The sequence below is a fragment of the Haemaphysalis longicornis genome, unplaced genomic scaffold, assembly GCF_048455015.1.
Source record: "Haemaphysalis longicornis isolate Haplotype H1 unplaced genomic scaffold, Haemaphysalis longicornis Haplotype H1 scaffold_1, whole genome shotgun sequence".
Taxonomy (NCBI): Eukaryota; Metazoa; Arthropoda; class Arachnida; order Ixodida; family Ixodidae; genus Haemaphysalis; species Haemaphysalis longicornis.
Window position 1 is genome coordinate 19,821,257 of NW_027526203.1, and position 18,471 is coordinate 19,839,727.

Genomic DNA, 18,471 nt, shown 5'->3' on the forward strand with positions numbered 1-18,471 from the left:
ATTCATATTTGTTTTGCAGAATTTAGTATCGTCGTTAAAATCTGCCTTGAAGATTTTCAACTTTTGATTAGTGGCCTTATACACCCACGAATTACTAGTTAACAAAAAATCAGACCCACTATTTCAAACTCTTATAACCGCCCAAAAAGTTTATCCTGACATCATCCAAATGGCACATTTTTGGCGTTTGCTGTCCTTGCGCCATAAAACACATACACATACATGCATACTGCGTATTTTAGAACCAGTGCGAATTGTTCCGTTCCACGTTTTATTTTTCCCTCCCTTCTGGAGCAACACAAAACCTTGGCTCTGCCGCAAAGGCTGCTGCGCTTCAACACCTTCCCGCCAAGCATCATTATGTTCGTTTCAGAGCCTGGTGCTGCAGGTACGTGCGCGAAATATCCAGACAGATGCCGAAGTCATGTAGGAAAACCCACGAGTGACGAAAACTTTCCCTTGAGAGGGAAATAAAATGTGTTTGCTCCCATCTACCCTTCACATGTGACGACTCCCGCCTGTGTCTCCAGAGCACAAGGAGTCCATGGCAGATCCACGTCTGAGAACTACTACTTTACACCCATTTCGCTTTTTTGCATCAGACCGCGCGCACCCATGTATGTGTCTTACCTCCCAACCCCTCCCTCCTAGTTATCTAAAAGAAAACAGCGCTTGCAGGACGACACCCTTGGAACGATGGAGTGAGGTGTCCAAGCCGATTCGCCCGATTGCGGGCAAAGTGTATCATGCTGGTGGATTTACGGTGGTAAGCCGGCATATGGAAGATTCACCTCAAACATAAGCACGGACCGCACATACCATCGTCGATGCAGCGTGAAAAACAAGCATGCGTGTGAACCGTTTTTTTCTACCTTGCAAAAAGAAGGGAGTCGAATTTGAATGCCAAAGAAGGCATTCAAATGCACGCAGAAATACTCCAAATGCTTGGTTGTAGCTTGAAAGCACGCTGACGAAAACAAGTCGGTCGCACGTCCGCATTACTTTGCAGCAATTACGAGCTCTAACTTTTACTTCGGTGGGATAGCTGCATGAGGGAAACCGTTTGTTTTAAATAAACGAACTACTAAGCAGGAAAGAAGTTATTTTCAGGGAATGAAGTAGGGAGATATTGGCGACCCAGATACAGGATGTAAGTACCGGAAAGCTGTGGTTCCATCTGCGGTGCAGCATTTCCAAGAGTGACAAACGTGCCTCAGGCACCTGTAACTTTTTGTTCCACTAAGATAGATTTGATTTACGCATCTTTCATGAGCACACACGCATCTGGTTGTCCTGGATGAGCCCATTATTCTGATGGCGCAGTACTGACAGCGGCGAACTTGTATTCCTTGGAGCTAAGCGACATTGCCTAGTGGGCCTCTACGCTGCCCATGTGTGTCACACCTTATGTGAAGAAGTGCTGTCCAAGTAATACGTTGGGTGTTCTCTTCCCTCACCTGGCTTTGTTTTAAACTTTTGACCATTGTTAAGAGAAACACAGGCCGTGTATGTCGCGCTGTTGCTGTAACAGACAATCGCGGCTTCATAAACACATCGGTTGCTTCCTTTTAAGAGATACCTAGTAAAACATAGTATAGTAGGTACTGAAATTCAACTTTCTTCGATGATGGCAGTAGAAAAAAAAACAAGAAGTAGCTGCGACATCAATTCCATGCAGGTTTTTTCAACATATCCAACGAAATAGCTTATCAGAACGAAAGGGTGCGTTCACAATTTGGTGGAGCGTATTTGACCATCAGCATGACACGTGCCGCTGGGAAGTCGTTGAGAGGCCTCGAGGCTTTGTGCCCTGCAGCCTAATCCCGCTTGCCATCTTCAGAACACACATTTTTTCAGGCAATCAAAAAATCAGGCTCGCTTGTATGCGCTAGGGAGTGAATGCATGTGAGGAGCGACGCGTTGGGACTGGCTAGTAGAAGTGAAAGCTTATTTAAATGCGCTCCTCCCGGACAAGGGTGCAAAATTTGTACATCTTACCTGTAAAGAGCGTAGATAATGATCGGTGATATGATGTAAAACTGGAAGTCAACAGCCGAGTACCAGGTGTGGTTTAGGCACTGCAAAGAGTAAAACGCAAACAGATTACCACGTTAAGCAACCGGACCCTCATGTCGTTGCTTAATCCGTAAGGTTTTCGCTAACAACCCTGTATTGGTCTTGGAAGTTTAGAGGCGTTACAGAAATGAAGACACCATGCTGTTAAAAACTCATCGGTAGAAGCGTAGTGAAGTAGATTAAACTGAAGCGTGGCTCCACGAATGACGCGTTTATTCTACAACTGCACCGTAATGCTGACGAGACGCTGTCATTTCAACAGAAATGCAGTTCTCCTAATAAGACACAGGCACAACTACAGCCTCCACTTGTAACTTTCGGTCAAATATATGTGTTATCATGTGTACTGGCAACTCAGTGTAACGGGGGTGAAGCATGGGATTCGGACCTAACTCCATCTTGTGGAACCGTCTCTTCTCCCTGAAGATGCGAGAATGAGTTAGAAAAAATAGACAAAATTTATTTTCGTGGATGAACGCAAACTCCATAAGGAATAGAACCTTTCCTCTTTTAACGAAAGCCCGTAGCCTTGTGCCAGTTCACCCGGTACCGAGCTACATTCCCTTAAGCAATGAAGAAACGCGCAACACGATCCTTGATGATTGTACTCAAGTATTGCAGTGCTGCATGCACTCTTAATCCGTAATTAAGTATGTACAGTCTTTGCCAATTTTCTAAGCCAAGCCTAGAAATTTTTGAGAAAGATTGTGTCTCCCTTGCCATTTGGTAACACAAAAACTGGGTTTAAACATGCGCATGAAATTACTAGGAAGGTAGCAGAAGCGTTCCAGATAAGCCGGTGACGGGAAAATTCTGTTAGTCAGGCGTCTATTTCCTTACACACGAAGGAGATTGCCTATACCGGCAGTTAGTGAGCCGATCACTTTTTAATAGTGATTGTTTTTAGTTGGAGTGACCCTAACATGAGTCGTCTGGCCACTGGGAGTTTGTACGTTCTTTGTTTCTCTTGATTAAATTTCAGGTGAGAGTAGCGCTGGTCCTCGATCTTGATCTGTCTGTCTTACATTTTTCAGTGTAGCGCTTTTTGAAGGTTTCGTCATGGAATTTGCAAGTGTTCAACCGGATATATATACTTCGTATATATATTTCCTTTACATACATCCTATATCGTAAGCAGGAACCTAGAAAGCACACGATAAAAAACAGCAGCGTGCTTCAATTATGTGTGCATTTTACCTGTTTCAGTGAGGTCATTTGAATTTTTACAGCGACGCTGTTAGCGTCTAGTTGATGGGAAAATTTCGTGTCGTAAACAAAAAACCCGCGCAGGACCCACCAGTTGTCGCCCAAGACGCCGAGCGCATGCGTCTAGCTAATCCGGGATACAGCATAAAGCTCAGTACTCGTTTATAAAAACCACAAAATAAGCATCTAAACCACATTATAAATGAAAAGGCGCGTGTGAACAATAGGACCCACCCGCCATGTGTTCCTGGCAAAGATTATGTTTGCCAATTATGTTTGAAGGCTAGGCAGGACCTTGCATTTGCCGCCAGCGAAGCCGAGTGCAAGCGACAAGCCCGCCGAGACGACGAGAAACATTTCATACCCAGCATCGTCTCAGTTTCTAGTGGTTTACAACAGCTTCCCTGGACATCCACTTTCGCAGTGCGGAATGGCAACCTTTTTTTTTTTTCGCTGCTTTCCAAATCGGAAATACCGGCGGTTGGAGCCTTCGGCGCGGATTCGGCAACTCTAATGCTGAGGAGCTCGTAATTCATGCGCGGCTGGTGCCAATGTTGAAAATGTACATTTTTAAGACAATTTTTTGGCTGTAAGGGCGTAATGTTTTTGGATCCTTATTGTCCACACATTCAAGAGCCAATAACGGCTTAACATTCAAACGTTTGTAGTTTTATGGTAGACAATAGCGCGCCCACTTAGCCATGACAAACCTTTCCTTAATGGAGTGTGTCTCGTTCGACTTCATTAAAGCCACTCTCGCCTACACGTTTGGCCTCCGCTTTCCGTTCTTTGTGTTGTCGATGTAGTCGTTTGTCCCTGATTCTAACATGATCTACGTAGCGAATATAGAAAGGTGCCAGTGCATGACAACTGTCTATATCTGCTTCCCGCCTGAACAACGCGTGAGCACGCCGGCATACTTAGTAGAGCTGAGACCACGCATGTTTGGGATAGGAAATCACGATCATTTCGGTATTCTGATGAGCCATGCTCTTTGGAAATTTAGTATTATGACGCATTATAGGAATATGCTTTTGACCTATAGGCGAATAACCATGGTGCGATTTTTTTCAAGCATTTCGAATGGTAACTAGTATTATGGTCAGTTTCTCAAATCTCATGGTCGTCATGGAAGAAGTTGCGTAATGCAATTGTCTTAAAGGGCAACTGCAATAAAATTTCACCTCCTTCAAATATAGCTTGAACGTACCGTTCGTACCACCAAACCAGTGGAACTGACTAGTAGCCCCATGAAATGCTTCGTTAATCAGTTAAAACGTTTAAAGTAGTTCCGCACCAGTCAAAGCTGCACCTGCTGGCGGATCACACAAGCAGCCATGAAGAGGAAGTGACATTCAGGCTGGCCGCGTGGCGTATTCCCAAACCATATCCCGTAGGGGTCCAGGCCGACCACACTCCCTTCAAAACGTGACGACACAGCGTGACATCACTTTCTATTCGTGCGCGACTTTATGCGACGTGGATTTTTTTTTTTTTTCCTCGTTTTGGGCGGCGGCCGATGGTTCTCTCCGTGCGCGAGGCTGGGGCGGCGGCGCCGAGGAGCTGACGCACATTTAGTCGAAGTTAAAGGCCCAACCACACGCAGCGTACTTTCGGCGTTTTCTCGCGTGGCGACGCGAGCTGACGCGCGAGCAACGCCGATGTCAACGCTCGCCAGATATGGGCATCAACGCAGCGCGAGAGAGCAGCGGAAAGCTGGCAGCAGCGGTCGGGTTTCACGTTCTTCTCGTGCTTTGGGGTCATTCCTTTCAGCAGACGAGAATCAATTTCTTTTTAACGTGCGGTTATCGGCTGCCTTGAGACAAATTGCAAGCTATTTCTGTTCGAAAGCGCTCATTCATTTGTGGCTTGTTTGGTTTTCACCGGGGAGATCGGGTATTTGCGACAGCTTTTTTTTTAGTTAAATAAGGGTGCTCTGGCTACGTCGCTTGTAGTATTAGCATGATGGGGCTTGGCTGCAAAATGGGTGCGTGACGACCAAGCCTTATCAACGCCACAATACTAGCGGCGCGTGCCATTCCATTCGTTGCACCCTTGGCTTGCGTAGGGAAGACCGAGGTTTTGCGATAGCTTTTCTTGACTCAAATAAGGAGGTTGTGGTTACATCGCCTGGAGTAAAAGCGTAACTGCCCTCGGATCCAATATGGGTGCGTAAGAAACAAGCGTTACCACGGCTCAAGTCTCTCAAACGTGACCAAAGCAAATCACTCGACAATATTTGTTGGCAGCCTCTGTTAGGGTGCCAAATTCTTGGCACCCGCGTCTTTTCCTGGCGTGGTCGAGCGGTTGCGCGCTTGTGTGCTGGCGTTTTGTTTTGAAAGTCCATGGTTCGAATCTTGGCAACACATCGTTTGTTTGTTTTTTTGCAATTAGGGTTCCACCGGCTTTTTTTTTTCAAGGCTAAGAAAGGGGGCCAGAGTGCCTTGCCGTTTACCCTACAAGTGGCGTTCGACGGTACCCTCAGTATCAAGGCATCCCCGAAATTTGCTTTGCTCACACTATGAATTCATGAAGCTGCAGTCGGTACATAACATCAAGGTTAAATCAAGTAGCAGGTAAAGTTGTGCTGAGCGCGTCTTCATTCATCATCCTATCTTATTTTGTTCAGATTTGACAGTAATGACACAATTATAAAAACGGATCAACACGCTCGGTGATGTTAACAGCAGATGAGCGACCGACGTACGCGTGTGCTTTCGACCGATTGGGAGCAAACGTTCTGCGCTCCAGTACGGAATACAAAAGACCACCCAAGATCAAAAAAACATTTCCGTCTTCACTGTAATGATCGAGACTGTTCGCTTTCAGGAACGTAAACAATGACCACATGTACGTGAAAAAGCCTCCGCCTGCGCGCGCATTTAGAGCACCGCGCCCAGCGCTAGCTTAACTAGGAACAGGATGGAAGACGAGCGTCTGCAGGCTCGCAAGAGAGTGTGGAGAGTGAGAAGCGAGAACAGGTATGCAAAGGTATACTTCGTGCTTCAGCTTCCCAGCGCGTACGTCATGCTCGCGCACGGAGCGAAACCATCGACCGCCGGTGAAGCACCGCGACCACAAAAGACCAAAACAAGTTTTTGTCTTTACTTTAATGAGAGTGCTCTGCGGAGTGTATAGGTACGAAAAGGTTAAAGTCCTAACTACATGGACGCGAAATCACGCGTCGCGAGAGCGTCGGCGTCGTTCAGCGGCAACGCGCAGACACGGGCAGTTTCAACCGCGATTGAAGTGAATCACGATCGAGTTTTCGAACGCGCTCGACGCACTACCGCTGCTACACGGCACGTTTCAATCGCGATCGAGAAGTTGCACCGGTTGCATTCGGGTACGCCAGATGGCGCTAACAATGTACTTGCGGCCGGCGTCTGGTAACTACGCGCTGCCGTAGGTATACGTAACTATGTAAATGTTACCGCACGCTCATTTGGGTCAAGTTATTTGACACAATTTTTGGCGTTAGTTGAAGTTGTCACCTTGTGTGCCATTAATGAGCGGGGACGAGAGTATCGCCGCTTTCGTTCGATCGCGCTTGGAAGCCTCGATCGCGCTTGAGAAACCAGGATGTAGTTCGAGCGGGATCGAGCTCGATCGCGATTGAAACTGCCGTGTCACAGGGACATGAGACCGGCGAAGTCACGCTATAGTGTACTAGTAAAGTCACGCGCGAGCCGCCGCGTCGGTGCGCTGCTGGACACGTTTGTATTATACATGACATGAGCAGTTATTGTCTATTGTTGAACGGCACTTAACAAGACCCTAGCCTAATAAAAAATATTTGGGGGCAAATCTTGACATCATGCGAAATGTATTTCAAGTCATTACCGTCAAATCTGAACAAAATAAGATAGGATGATGAACGACGACGCACTTAGCACAACTTCACTTACTACTTGATTTAACATTGATGTTATGTACCGACTGCAGCTTCATGAATTCAAAGTGTGAGCAAAGCACATTTCCGGGCTGCCTTGATACTGAGGTTACCCTCGAACGTCACTTGTAGGTTAAACGGCACGGCACTCTGTCCCCCTTTGTTTGCCTCGAAAAAAAAAAGAAAAGCAGGTGAAACCCTATTGCAAAAAAACGAGGTTTTGCCAAGATTCGAACCATGGACTTTGAAAACAAAACGCCAGCACACAAGCGTGCAACCGTTCCACCACGCCAGGAGAAGGCGCGGGTCCCAAGAATTTGGTACCCTAACAGAGGCTGCCAACGAATATTGTCGAGTGATTTCCTTTGGTCACGTTTGAGAAATTTGAGCCGTGGTAACGCTTGTTTCTTACGCGCCCATCTTGGATGCGAGGGCAGTTATGCTATTACTACAAGCGATGTAACCACAGCCCCCTTATTTGAGTCAAGAAAAGCTATCGCAAAACCTTGGTTATCCTATGCAAGCCACGGTATCAACGAATGGAATGGCATGCGCCGCTAGCATTCTGGCGTTGATAAGGCTTGGTCGTCACGCACAAATCTTGCAGCCAAGCCCCATCATGCTAATACTACAAGCGACGTAACCAGAGCTCCCTTATTTAACTCAAAAAAAAGCTATCGCAAGTACCCGATCTCCCCAATGAAAACCAAACAAGCCACAAATGATTGAGCGCTTTCGAACAGAAATAGCTTGCAATTTGTCTCAAGGCAGCCGATAACCGCAAGTTAAAAAGGAATTGATTCTCTTCTGCTGAAAGGAATGACCTCAAAGCACGAGAAGGACGTGAAACCCGACCACTGCTGCCCGCTTTCCGCTGCTTTCTCGCGCTGTGTCGACGCCGATATCTGGCGAGCGTAGACATCGGCGTTGCTCGCGCGTCAGCTCGCGTCGCCACGCGAGGAAACGCCGAAGGTACGGTGCGTGTGGTTGGGCCTTTAACTTCTATAAATGTGCGTCAGCACCCCAGCGCCGCAGCCCTAGCCTCGCGCACGGAGAGAACCATCGGCCGCCGCCCAAAACGAGAAAAAAAATCCATGTCGCATGAACTCGCGCACGAAGAGAAAGTGACGTCACGCTGTGAAGTCGCTGTTTGAAGGGGGTGCGGTCGGCCTGGGCCCCTACGGGATATGGTTTGGGAATACGCGGCCGGGTGCTTGGTCCTTCGGCCAGCCAGGAGAACTTGTCGAGCTCCGCTTGGTTCGTTTCTCCTGTGGAGCTGGCGCGGGTTGAAGTGGGGGCGCGCAGGCGTGCTTCGACCAGTCGGCCTTTCGCTCGTCGGCTGCAACGTCACTTCAGTCTGGCTGTATAGGCTCAGCTTTACTCAATTTTGATTTCAAAATCGCCGATTTTCGGTGGTCATATTTTGTATGACGCAGCCTTTGTAGGCACACTGTACGATAATAAGATTTTCAAGAGGTAGAAATGTTTAATGCAGCTGGCCCTCAAAAGCACTGACGTCTGTTATGTACCACAATGATTGAGGTGTAACTTCTACAATTTTAGTATCTTCTTTGGCTAGAAACATCGCATTATGTTATTTTATTTAGGTCTGTTAGTGGGTATTCGGAGTAGTTTCGTGGAATCAAGGTTTTGCGAAATTCTCTTCGTTTCCTTCCCTGCTGGCTCTAGCAACCTACAGAACTGCATAACTACTTTGTTCGTTCCCCAACAGATGGATGTTGCAACTCAAGATGAACCGAGTGCGAAATCAAGAATTGTTCTCACAACCGTCGCGAGCTCAGATATGTGGCCGGGCCGCGGTAATTGCAGGGAGGGCCCAGGTCAGAGGGTATTTTCTCAACCCAGTTGAAGTATACCCACCATGTCCCGGGGTCGGTTCGTTACCTAGCTCTATTTCACAATCGATTTGGAACCAGCTTTGTGGCACCTACGAGTCCCTGCCCGTTCTCAACTCGAGCCAGCTTCCCATTACTGCTACTGTGCTTTCCAGTAGGGCACGCAATATATGCGGTGCAAAGTTCCACGTCAAAAATTTCCACACTGCTGCAAAAGAATGTCGAAGCGAATACAACCATCAAAATTGCGCCATTCAACTAAGCGTGAATCCCGCTGCCGAAAAGAGCGGGCTTTCCGCGCATTGCACAAGTGTTCGCCAGGACTCATTTCCGGATTGTTTGTTTTTTATTACAGAGCAGGCTTCATACAAGAACAAAACAGGCTGTTGCTCAGAAAAACTGTCTTGCCGATGGAATTTTTTATATTACCTTTAGCACCTGTAGCATTCCGCGCCGTTCCCGGAGACCGTAAGTCTCGGCCCCGGTGAGCATCGTGCCCTGGCCAAGTAAAAGACGCCAGCTAGTGTGCCTTAGAGCAAACATCTTGTGCAAAATGTTTAGTGAACGCCCCGCTCTATATTTTCCTCAATTCGCACACCACCTCCGAATATACCGATATTTCTTTTGTTTCTTACACTAGCCTTGCTAGTGCTCCGTTCAAGACTTTTTAAGTGCGAATGCACTTCTTAAGCGAGCCTGAAGTGTCCGCCGCCGTCCGCACTCCGCCGCCCTCCGCATAACAACAGCTGCGGGTGCGCGCGCTCCTCGTCTTCCTTGGCAACGGGGGGAGATGGGCGCGCGCTGCCTGGCCGCTGACATGGCACATACCCACGTGGGGGATTGGCCAGGAATCTCCTCGTCTTCCTTGGCAACTGGGGGAGATGGGCGCGCGCTGCCTGGCCGCTGACATGGCACATACCCACGTGGGGGATTGGCCAGGAATCGGGCGTGAGAAGGGCTAATGCACCCGCTTAAAGGAGTACTGACACGAAATTTCAAAGCTGAGATCCGCTCTAGCAATCAAGTACAACGACAACACAAATAGGTGTCTGTGCATGGCACATACCCACGTGGGGGATTGGCCAAGAATCGGGCGTGAGAAGGGCTAATGCACCCGCTTAAAGGAGTACTGACACGAAATTTCAAAGCTGAGATCCGCCATAGCAATCAAGTACAACGACAATACAAATAGGTGTCTGTGAATAAATGCATCTTTCTTTCTTTGTAGTTGTGTGTGTGTGTGTGATCTCTCTTTCGCGAACATTACCGAACCGCGCAAATTCAACTCGTGCATTCGCACTTTCACATTCTTCCCCTCGGGGAAATGCGGGGAATTTTTTTGCACATCAAGCTACAAGATTAGCGTGACGTACCATCGACGGAGTATGAATGAAGTTCTGCAGGTACAGCGCATTGATCCACCAGTTCGCCTTGCAGGTGAGGTCGTATGTGGCGATGGATTCTTTCCACCGTGGCCCGTCACCGCAGTACGGCAGCAGCACGGCACAGAACGCGATCACAGCCATCATCAAAGGAGTCATCCTGCAAATAGGGAGTAAAGTTTGGTTGTTTAAAAGGTGCAGGAGAGTTATGAAGTAGTTGACTCGTGGGGCAGTCACTTTCGCGCTATATCACAGCAAGCAAGAATCAGCTCCTGCCGGCCGCAGCCTAAGTAGCTGTCATTATTGCTGAAAGTGGTCACGTCTTTTAGGATAACTCGTATATTAACACCAATTTTTGAATCGTAAATCACCCAGTGCACAGTTTTCTTGCATCTGATAAGAGGAATTAGGGAATAATTACGGACACACGTAACCACTCTTTACCATGTCGGGATCGCTAAAGCGTGAGTGTCCAATTGCTGAACGTGTATCCCAATATTAGGGAGTTTTAGTATAGCGGAAAGCACCACTTTAGCGCGCCCATAGCGTTAGCGGGCACGCTAACCGTAGCATAACGAGGCGCTATCCGTTCGCGATTGCGGCCCGCAAAACGTTAACGCTACAGCTAAAACGCTATACTAAAACTCTCTATTGTCAGAATCATTTACCTATCCGCTTTTTCTTTTGGTAGCTATTACACTACCCCCTTTCGCATTGCCGAGCAACGGTACATTTAATTGGGACGCTTTTAGCTGCTCCCCAAGTTTCCACTTGTGCAATTAGCTGTCTCAGATTACTCACGTAGGCCTCCCTAAGAACATGGGTCTAACACGTGCACTTTGTTAAGTAAAAAACCACTGCGCATTCAATTGATCTCATTTATCATTTTCTCTTTGCGAATTTTTTCTATTCATGAGCAGCTTTTCCGCTCATTGGAGTCATTTCAACAGTGATTATTCTTTACTTGTGTAGCGATATGTACAATATTTTCTCGCAGCTACTATTGGATGTGAAAACTTGCTATGTGCGCAGTTTCAAGTCTAGGACGTTGCGCGACTAAGCTCCAGAGCCATGGAAACTATCCCATTCAAATGCATGGGGAGTAATATTTGACAGCGAATTACACAAAAAATTTCAAGAATCAAGGAAAGTTATTTCAGAATTTTCAGCTCCATGGTGACTTCTTGCTTTATGTCAAATATCCCTTAACTGAAGTGGTTTTGCTAGGTTCCTGAGAGGTGGGAGTTTTTAGCTAGGAAGCTAGGAATGCTCCCCGTTGCTACGACTCGGCACATAACCGCAATGTCACCGCCAAGCAGAGAGGATATTTAGCGGGAAGGTCATTTGCTACTAGAGTTTGCTCGGCGATTAGTTTGCTGCTCGCCGAATCACTACTTCTATAGCCACACACGTGACTCCAGTACCTGTCTCTAACGCAGGTTTTTAAGCCAAATTCTACAACGCATTCACTAAGCCACCCTTTACAAGCTAGATTTGTTGAGCTGTAGTGCTGTCAGGATGCGTGCTGGTCTCGCATTATGTAAGACCGTGGTTCAACCAACCCACACCTAAGTTTACCTAACTTCCTTTTCAATCCAATTACCCTGTTTTCTTTTTTTTTTTTTGTCTTTTACAATTTTACGGGCCATCTGTCGACCATTGCGTGCGCCTTCTGTGTACCAGGAAGGCCCGCTTTTTGACCGACCGATTTTATGCTTTCGAGTTAAAAATGGCTTCGAGGAGGAAAATTTCACCGATGAAAACTTGCTGCAGCACAGCCGTGAAAATTAGTGGTTAAGTATGCCTCATCACCTCCGCCCACCTTTCGGAAAGCCTCGTGTATGTCTTGACTTCAATCATTTCGGTTCATTTTGGATTCCATGCTGTCTTGCTCTTCTTTTCTTTTGTCGTTTGTATCGTATCCATACCTGCTGGCCACATTGTTCAAATGCATTGAGCAAAAGTGATTGCGCGTTTTCTCAGCTCCTTAAGGCTCCTGTATAATGCAAATTGAGTGACCGTGTTTTGAGTTGCGAGGCTTTAGGGTTACACGCCTACTTTTGACATGCACCCAAATTCCCCGAATTCCCGCTACATGTCCGCAGCAGCAATGTTTGGGCACGCTACTTATATAGAAAGCCTGAAATGTGGCGAGTATCTGATGTTTAGCTTCGTCTGTAGTACCAAGGGAACGTACCTCCAATATCTGTGTACGTAGAACAGCATCCATTGCCTTGCTCCGCCAGTGGCTGCCATCTGCTTCAGTGTGACGTAGACAACTAAAAGTCCGCTGTATGGGACGGGTGAACAATCGGTTGAAAACAGCTCAAATACAAAACTGAAGTTTTTCATACCATTCACAATGGCAACACCTTGGCTAACTTCAATTTCCGCCTAACATTGTAAGACTCGTTTCGTGTTCTGGCAAATAGAACAAGTCAAGGTAAAGCTTTTTTATTCGTATTTTAGGTGCGGAGTACCTTAGGACCGCACAATGTTCGTCTGCGTACATCCGTGCGCGCACCACCATCAAGCGAAAATCAAGCGAAATTCGATTTGAGCCGTGAGTTGCAGTTTCATTTAGGGAATAATCAAGGAGCAACTCACGGCTCAAACTGAATTACGGTCAGGCCGCAAATCGAATGTCACTCGGGGCGCAACTTGGGATTTCGAGTCCCCGTACTCCGCACCCTTCCCATATTCCACGGAGTGGAAATGCTGCCATTTTTAACTCATAATAAGCACACAGAATGAGATGAAACACCGAGATAAAATAATAACACCAGATAACTGAGGGAGGGGATGTACGGATTCGCCTCCAAGAACCTGTGTTATGATTTCCCATAAAAGGGACCTTAGGGATAGAAAGACGCAGCTATGCCGGGGAAGATGCCGTCATTTGATATATATCTTGGTGATCAGATTTGTACGCAAGCTTCATTAAATCCTGGCCACCGAAGGTTCACAGCCTTGTTCTGAATTGTATACACTGCAGCCGCTTGTTGTTAGAAGCTTGAGTTCGACGTCTTCCTGCATCTCATTCCCCTCTCGCCCACCAGAATAGGGATGCTTATACTGCACGGAATCTGTGCAAAGGACACCCCCATGGCTGTTCGCGGCACCACAGGAGGCAATACAGTCAGGCTGCATGGCTTTGGCCACGCCCGTGTGGTTGTGAATTTTTTGATAGATTGTTAGTCGATGGGTACCCCTAATTGCATGAGGTCCCAATATTATAAGTTATTTCTCATACTTCTTCATTCATTAAGTGTTCGAAATATTTTGGTGAGAGCCAGTTTACCCTAGCTAACCAAAATGTGTCCCTCCGTGCTCTCATTGTCTCCCGGTTTGCATTTCAATTTCTTGTAAGCACCCTACTACCGCATGTCTGTTTTTTCCCCCACACGAGATTCTCATTGTAACCCCGCCAACGCCGGCGCTAAAAATAAACGTACGTGCGGGTTGGCCCGTTTCCACGCTCTATTATCGCAAATATATGAAGTTTGTATCAGTGCTGCTCGACTGGTCGAACCACACTAACGTGCATTCCCTCGCCTTTTTCTTAAAAAAAAGCCAAATTCCACTTCATCATGCCTCTGAACAACCCTGATCAATGATGTGAAAGTTCCTTCCCCGCTTCTTGTATGCATGCCGTGACGAATATAACTCTTTTAAGGGGTCCCCCGTGTAAATACCGCTTTAAATAGACGCTCTCTTCTTCTTTCAGCGATTACCTTTCAGCGATTACCACTACCATCGACGCAAATTATACCTCACTAAAACTACAAAAGGACCCTGATCCAACATCTCACCCGCTGGATTCTTACAGTCCCTTCTTCTCCTCCCAATATCCGCGGAAGTTTCCATCAACAAATTTCTGCCCGATGCTGCCTATTCCCCTGAAACATTCCCCAAGAGGTACGCACCCCTCTCTACCCCTAAATGGCCTTACTGCTCCTCCAAAACTGCAGCGAGTCTCCATCATCCTGTTTGGAACTGCCACAAATTATCTCAATGCTGCAGTTTTCAACACCCCCCTTTTACCATTTTTATCGAGCCATGTACTTTAGACACGAAGGCATACCCTCATCGCAATTTTTTCGTACTTCTGGGACACTCTGATTTATGATGTTATGATTTCTCTCCAACTTATTATCTGCCTTTTTTTTAGCCAACCGTTTAACCTCCTCTTACTAACTTCTTTTGCTTTCAAATTCGGCCTAAACCCTAGAGCTCCGTGAAACTGCACATCTGCCTTAACACTACTGCAACTACGGGGATACCTTTCCTCTGTTACTAAACGTCGCATCACTCCCGGTTTATTTCGGCAACCTACAAGCAATTCATTTTTCTTTGCCTGCTCATGAATAAGCGTCCTTGACTAGCAAGCGATCCTGGCTTCTGCCGCAGCACATACCACATACAGGGCGCCCCGAAACGGTTCAGCTGACAGTTAACTACATCAGCGCACGGCCGGGCTGGAGCAAAGGCGCGCGCTCTGTTGACAAACGCGCGCGCTCCGCCACTTTAGCCCTGTCGTGATTTGAGCGTCTCATACCCTCAGAACTCCTATGTACAGAAGTAAAACACCAGCATGTGTGCATCTTCCTTGATTATTACATTTTGTCGGACATCACAGAACGGCGCACGCGATATTCAGTGCGGAACTCGTGTTATCTCACATCTATGGGTAGTCTCCCAAAATGGAGTGGACGCTCACGTAGGGCCCTCTCAACCACGTTCACAGAGTACAGGGCGGTGCTGTGCGGTTCGTAGTGTGGTTCGCCGTGCATCCGGTTTTAGATGCGACTGCATCTCATTTACTCACCTTGTCCCTTCATACGGCGTTGTCCGGCCACACCCCTCCCCCTACACTATAGAAAAAAATAGTTAGCGGCGCCCGGTTTCGATCCCACGACCCTGTGGGCGGAACGCGAGGTACATGGTGCTCTTCCAACTGCGCCACAAAACCGAGACAGAATCAAATGCTACGAACGCGCCTTATATTCTTGACTGATTCAAACTACGTCAAGATGCTACTGATACAACGCATGATGGGGCAATGATTAACACTTACAATAAAAGAAAAGAAGCTCCCACTTACAGAAACAATGATGTAGTAAAGGTCGTTGCGACAGCGAAGCCCCAAGCATACCACTTAGAGAGATTGACTAAGATTGGCCAATAAAACATAATAATAATCATGAAACATAATACTCATACGCGTTCCCGACACGTTTCACGCGATTTCAGAATCAATCCAACGGAAACACCAAGTGAACCCCACAATGCGTCGCATCTATACAGGGTTCCATTCGCGGGGAGGTGGGCGCAATTTTTTCTTGTGTGGTTTGCGTGAAACTATCTATATCATACTATTGGAATTCTGTTACTTTGGCCTGACTTAAAATTCTTTTTTGCCTGACTTAAAAAAAAATGTCCGTAAGTGCATCGCCTACTTGGAGTTCTTCACGTGTAACTTCCAGTCATTTATAGTACTCTGCTCACCTTATGAAGAAGAAGGTATCCACAGTCACTGTTCCGTTGGCGATGCCTTGTGTTACAATGTCCTTGTGGATCACGGCCATTTCATTCGTGTTTCCTGCACGGGTGCGCAGGAAAGAATTAGCAGAATTCGCCGCTTTGCTTGCCGTTCCTGCTATAAGTGTATTCAAAGGCTTCCTATTTTTTCCACGCGCATACTAAAAAATCCACCAAGGGAAGGGCTAGAGACCGGTGTGACGGGCTTTGGTACGTTACAAATTGCATGTTCAGCGGCAAACCCCGGTTATGGAAAATGCAGACCAGTTCAAGACATGTAGAAAACGCTACAAACTATGCGCGAACAGATGACCTTGAGAACTAAATACCATAAAGATAAACGCGAAGAAATGTGTAGGACCAGACTACATAAAAAGGAACTAACTACTCGACTCTAGAGAAGACCGCGGCGTAGAGCTTTTGCAGAAACTATCAAAATCAAAATGGCCAACTCCCGTCAGTTTTTGATGAGTTATACAACAGCATTTTTTGGCATCAATTGGTAGGTCACGCGCAGACGCTCCATATTTCGGGGTGACGCGTTGCATAGGGAGTGTTCTCTCGGTCCAAGTAAATGAATAATTCCTGTTGCATTTTTTAGATGCGACGCTGAGAGCATCTCTTGTCGGCGTCCCTGTCCTTCCTGCGTGCGTCCGTCGCCGTCGGCGTCCGCACTCTCCTCCGCTCACCCCCTCTCCTCTCCGATAGCGAACACACTCTCGCGAGGGGCATTGGATTGGATTGGATTCGATTCGATTAGCTTGGCTTGGATTGGATTGGATTGGATTAAAGTGGATTGTGTTGGATTGTGTTGCTTCATAGCCGCGGAAGACGCACTGGCGCCGGCGCGTGCCCAGGTGAGAGCGAACACTCTCTCTCAACATCTGCGGGTGTGCGGCCCAGCGCGCTCCCACTCCGCCGGTGGGCGGCGCTGCGCGCGGTGCTGCGCATGTGCAGTACTCTCTCTCTCCGCGGTCTCCTCTCCTTCGGGCGCGATGCGCATATAACCGGTGTGCCGCTCTCCGGCGGCCTTTCGGTTGACGGTTGCTCTCCGTTTCGCTTGAACCCCCTCAGCGTCGCATCACACCAGGGTTTCCGCGAGGGGAGGTGGGCGTAATTTTTTATTCTTAATTATAATTAATTCAGAGGGAAGAGCATGTAACCATCCACACAGTGCACGTAAAGAACGATCTATTTTTAAAACATGTTTTCTCAGAATGCGCAGGATAAGGGATGTTAGGAAAACAGTCTGAATGGGGTATTTTCTCTAATATAATTTACTTCCTCATGCTTTTTGTAGTTCCAGGGGCCCTAACAACCGCATTATAATTGATAACAGCATTTCGCGCAGCTGGTACGCGTGTCAGTGCGCTGTGTATACAGTCGCGTTTCAAATTCTGCCCTATTTTGTACCGGGATCGAGAAGGTTCTTCTGTAAATATCCACGTTCATTTAATACCAGTTCGGTAAGCTACAATCACATTTGCGTACGAGTTTCGCCTCTGATTGGCGAATACCCGCCGCGGTGGCTCAGTGGCTAAGGCGTTGCGCTGCTGAGCACGAGGTCGCGGGTTCGATTCCCGGCCGCGGCGGCCGCTTTTCTGATGGAGGCGAAAAGCAAAAACGCCCGTGTGTACGAGATTTCGTCGCACGATAAAGATCCCCAGGTGGTCAAAATTAATCCGGAGCCCTCCACTACGGCGCGCCTCATCGCCTGCGTTGCGTCGGCGCGTTAAACCCCACAATCAGAATCAGAATCTAATTGGCGAATGAAAGCGAAGTTTTTCAGCGCGGGAGCTCTAGTACTGGTTACTGTAGGCGCGACCCTCCTGTATGTTGCAGCAGGATCACAGCAAAAAGAGGTTCTGTGGGCAACAAATGAAAGTCGCTTAATGAATATAGGGCGCAACAGCTTGGTGCGAAGTTCACTTCCTGCCGCTATTGAAAAAGGATTGATACAACTGGATGCGATAGCAGGCACCCTGCCTAAAAGCAGGTTCACCCTTAATGTTCCAAGAAAGCAGGATGGCGTACTAAGCCGACATAAACCCGTTGGACATCGTTACAGCTGAAGAATTTTAGTATTATGTGAACATTTCTCAATTACGTGGTGAATCCCTTGTTCAGAAACTTCGAATGCAATCGGAGTCAACGTTCAAAATTCGTGCAGAAATCGACGTCGAGTTAAGAAGTGGCGGTGGGGCACACTGTGTTCATCTGGTGTCAGCAGGTTCTACGTTTTGTGGGCTAACAAATACATGGAATCGGAGAACATGGCGAAGGTGCTTACGGTAGGTAAGCCACTCCTTGGAAAATGAGAAAGAGTGGCCCAGGATGATCCAGGCCATGCTGAAGAAACGAAGCCCATGGATGACCTGGATGAACTCCTTAGTTCCACTTGTGTTGAAGACCTTTGCGGCGTTAGCCATCATTGAAAACGAAAGCACAGCACGGCTGAACGTGGATCCTGGAAATTAAAAAGTCACGGCGATTATTCAATCAATAAATGTGCCGACAG

At 47.3% G+C, this 18,471-nt stretch overlaps 1 protein-coding gene across 1 annotated transcript in view; it reads right to left on the reverse strand.

Moving 5' to 3' along the window:
* LOC144175412 (nose resistant to fluoxetine protein 6-like) overlaps window positions 1-18,471 on the reverse strand; it is a 155,653-nt gene that overhangs the window by 22,940 nt on the left and 114,242 nt on the right. Inside the window, exons 6-10 of the mRNA XM_077704493.1 lie at window positions 18,244-18,420; window positions 15,921-16,014; window positions 12,610-12,702; window positions 10,404-10,572; window positions 1,999-2,078 (exon numbers count right to left, since the gene is read on the reverse strand). Of these exons, the coding sequence (XP_077560619.1) occupies window positions 1,999-2,078; window positions 10,404-10,572; window positions 12,610-12,702; window positions 15,921-16,014; window positions 18,244-18,420 (613 nt within the window). The remainder of the gene's footprint in view (window positions 1-1,998; window positions 2,079-10,403; window positions 10,573-12,609; window positions 12,703-15,920; window positions 16,015-18,243; window positions 18,421-18,471) is intronic.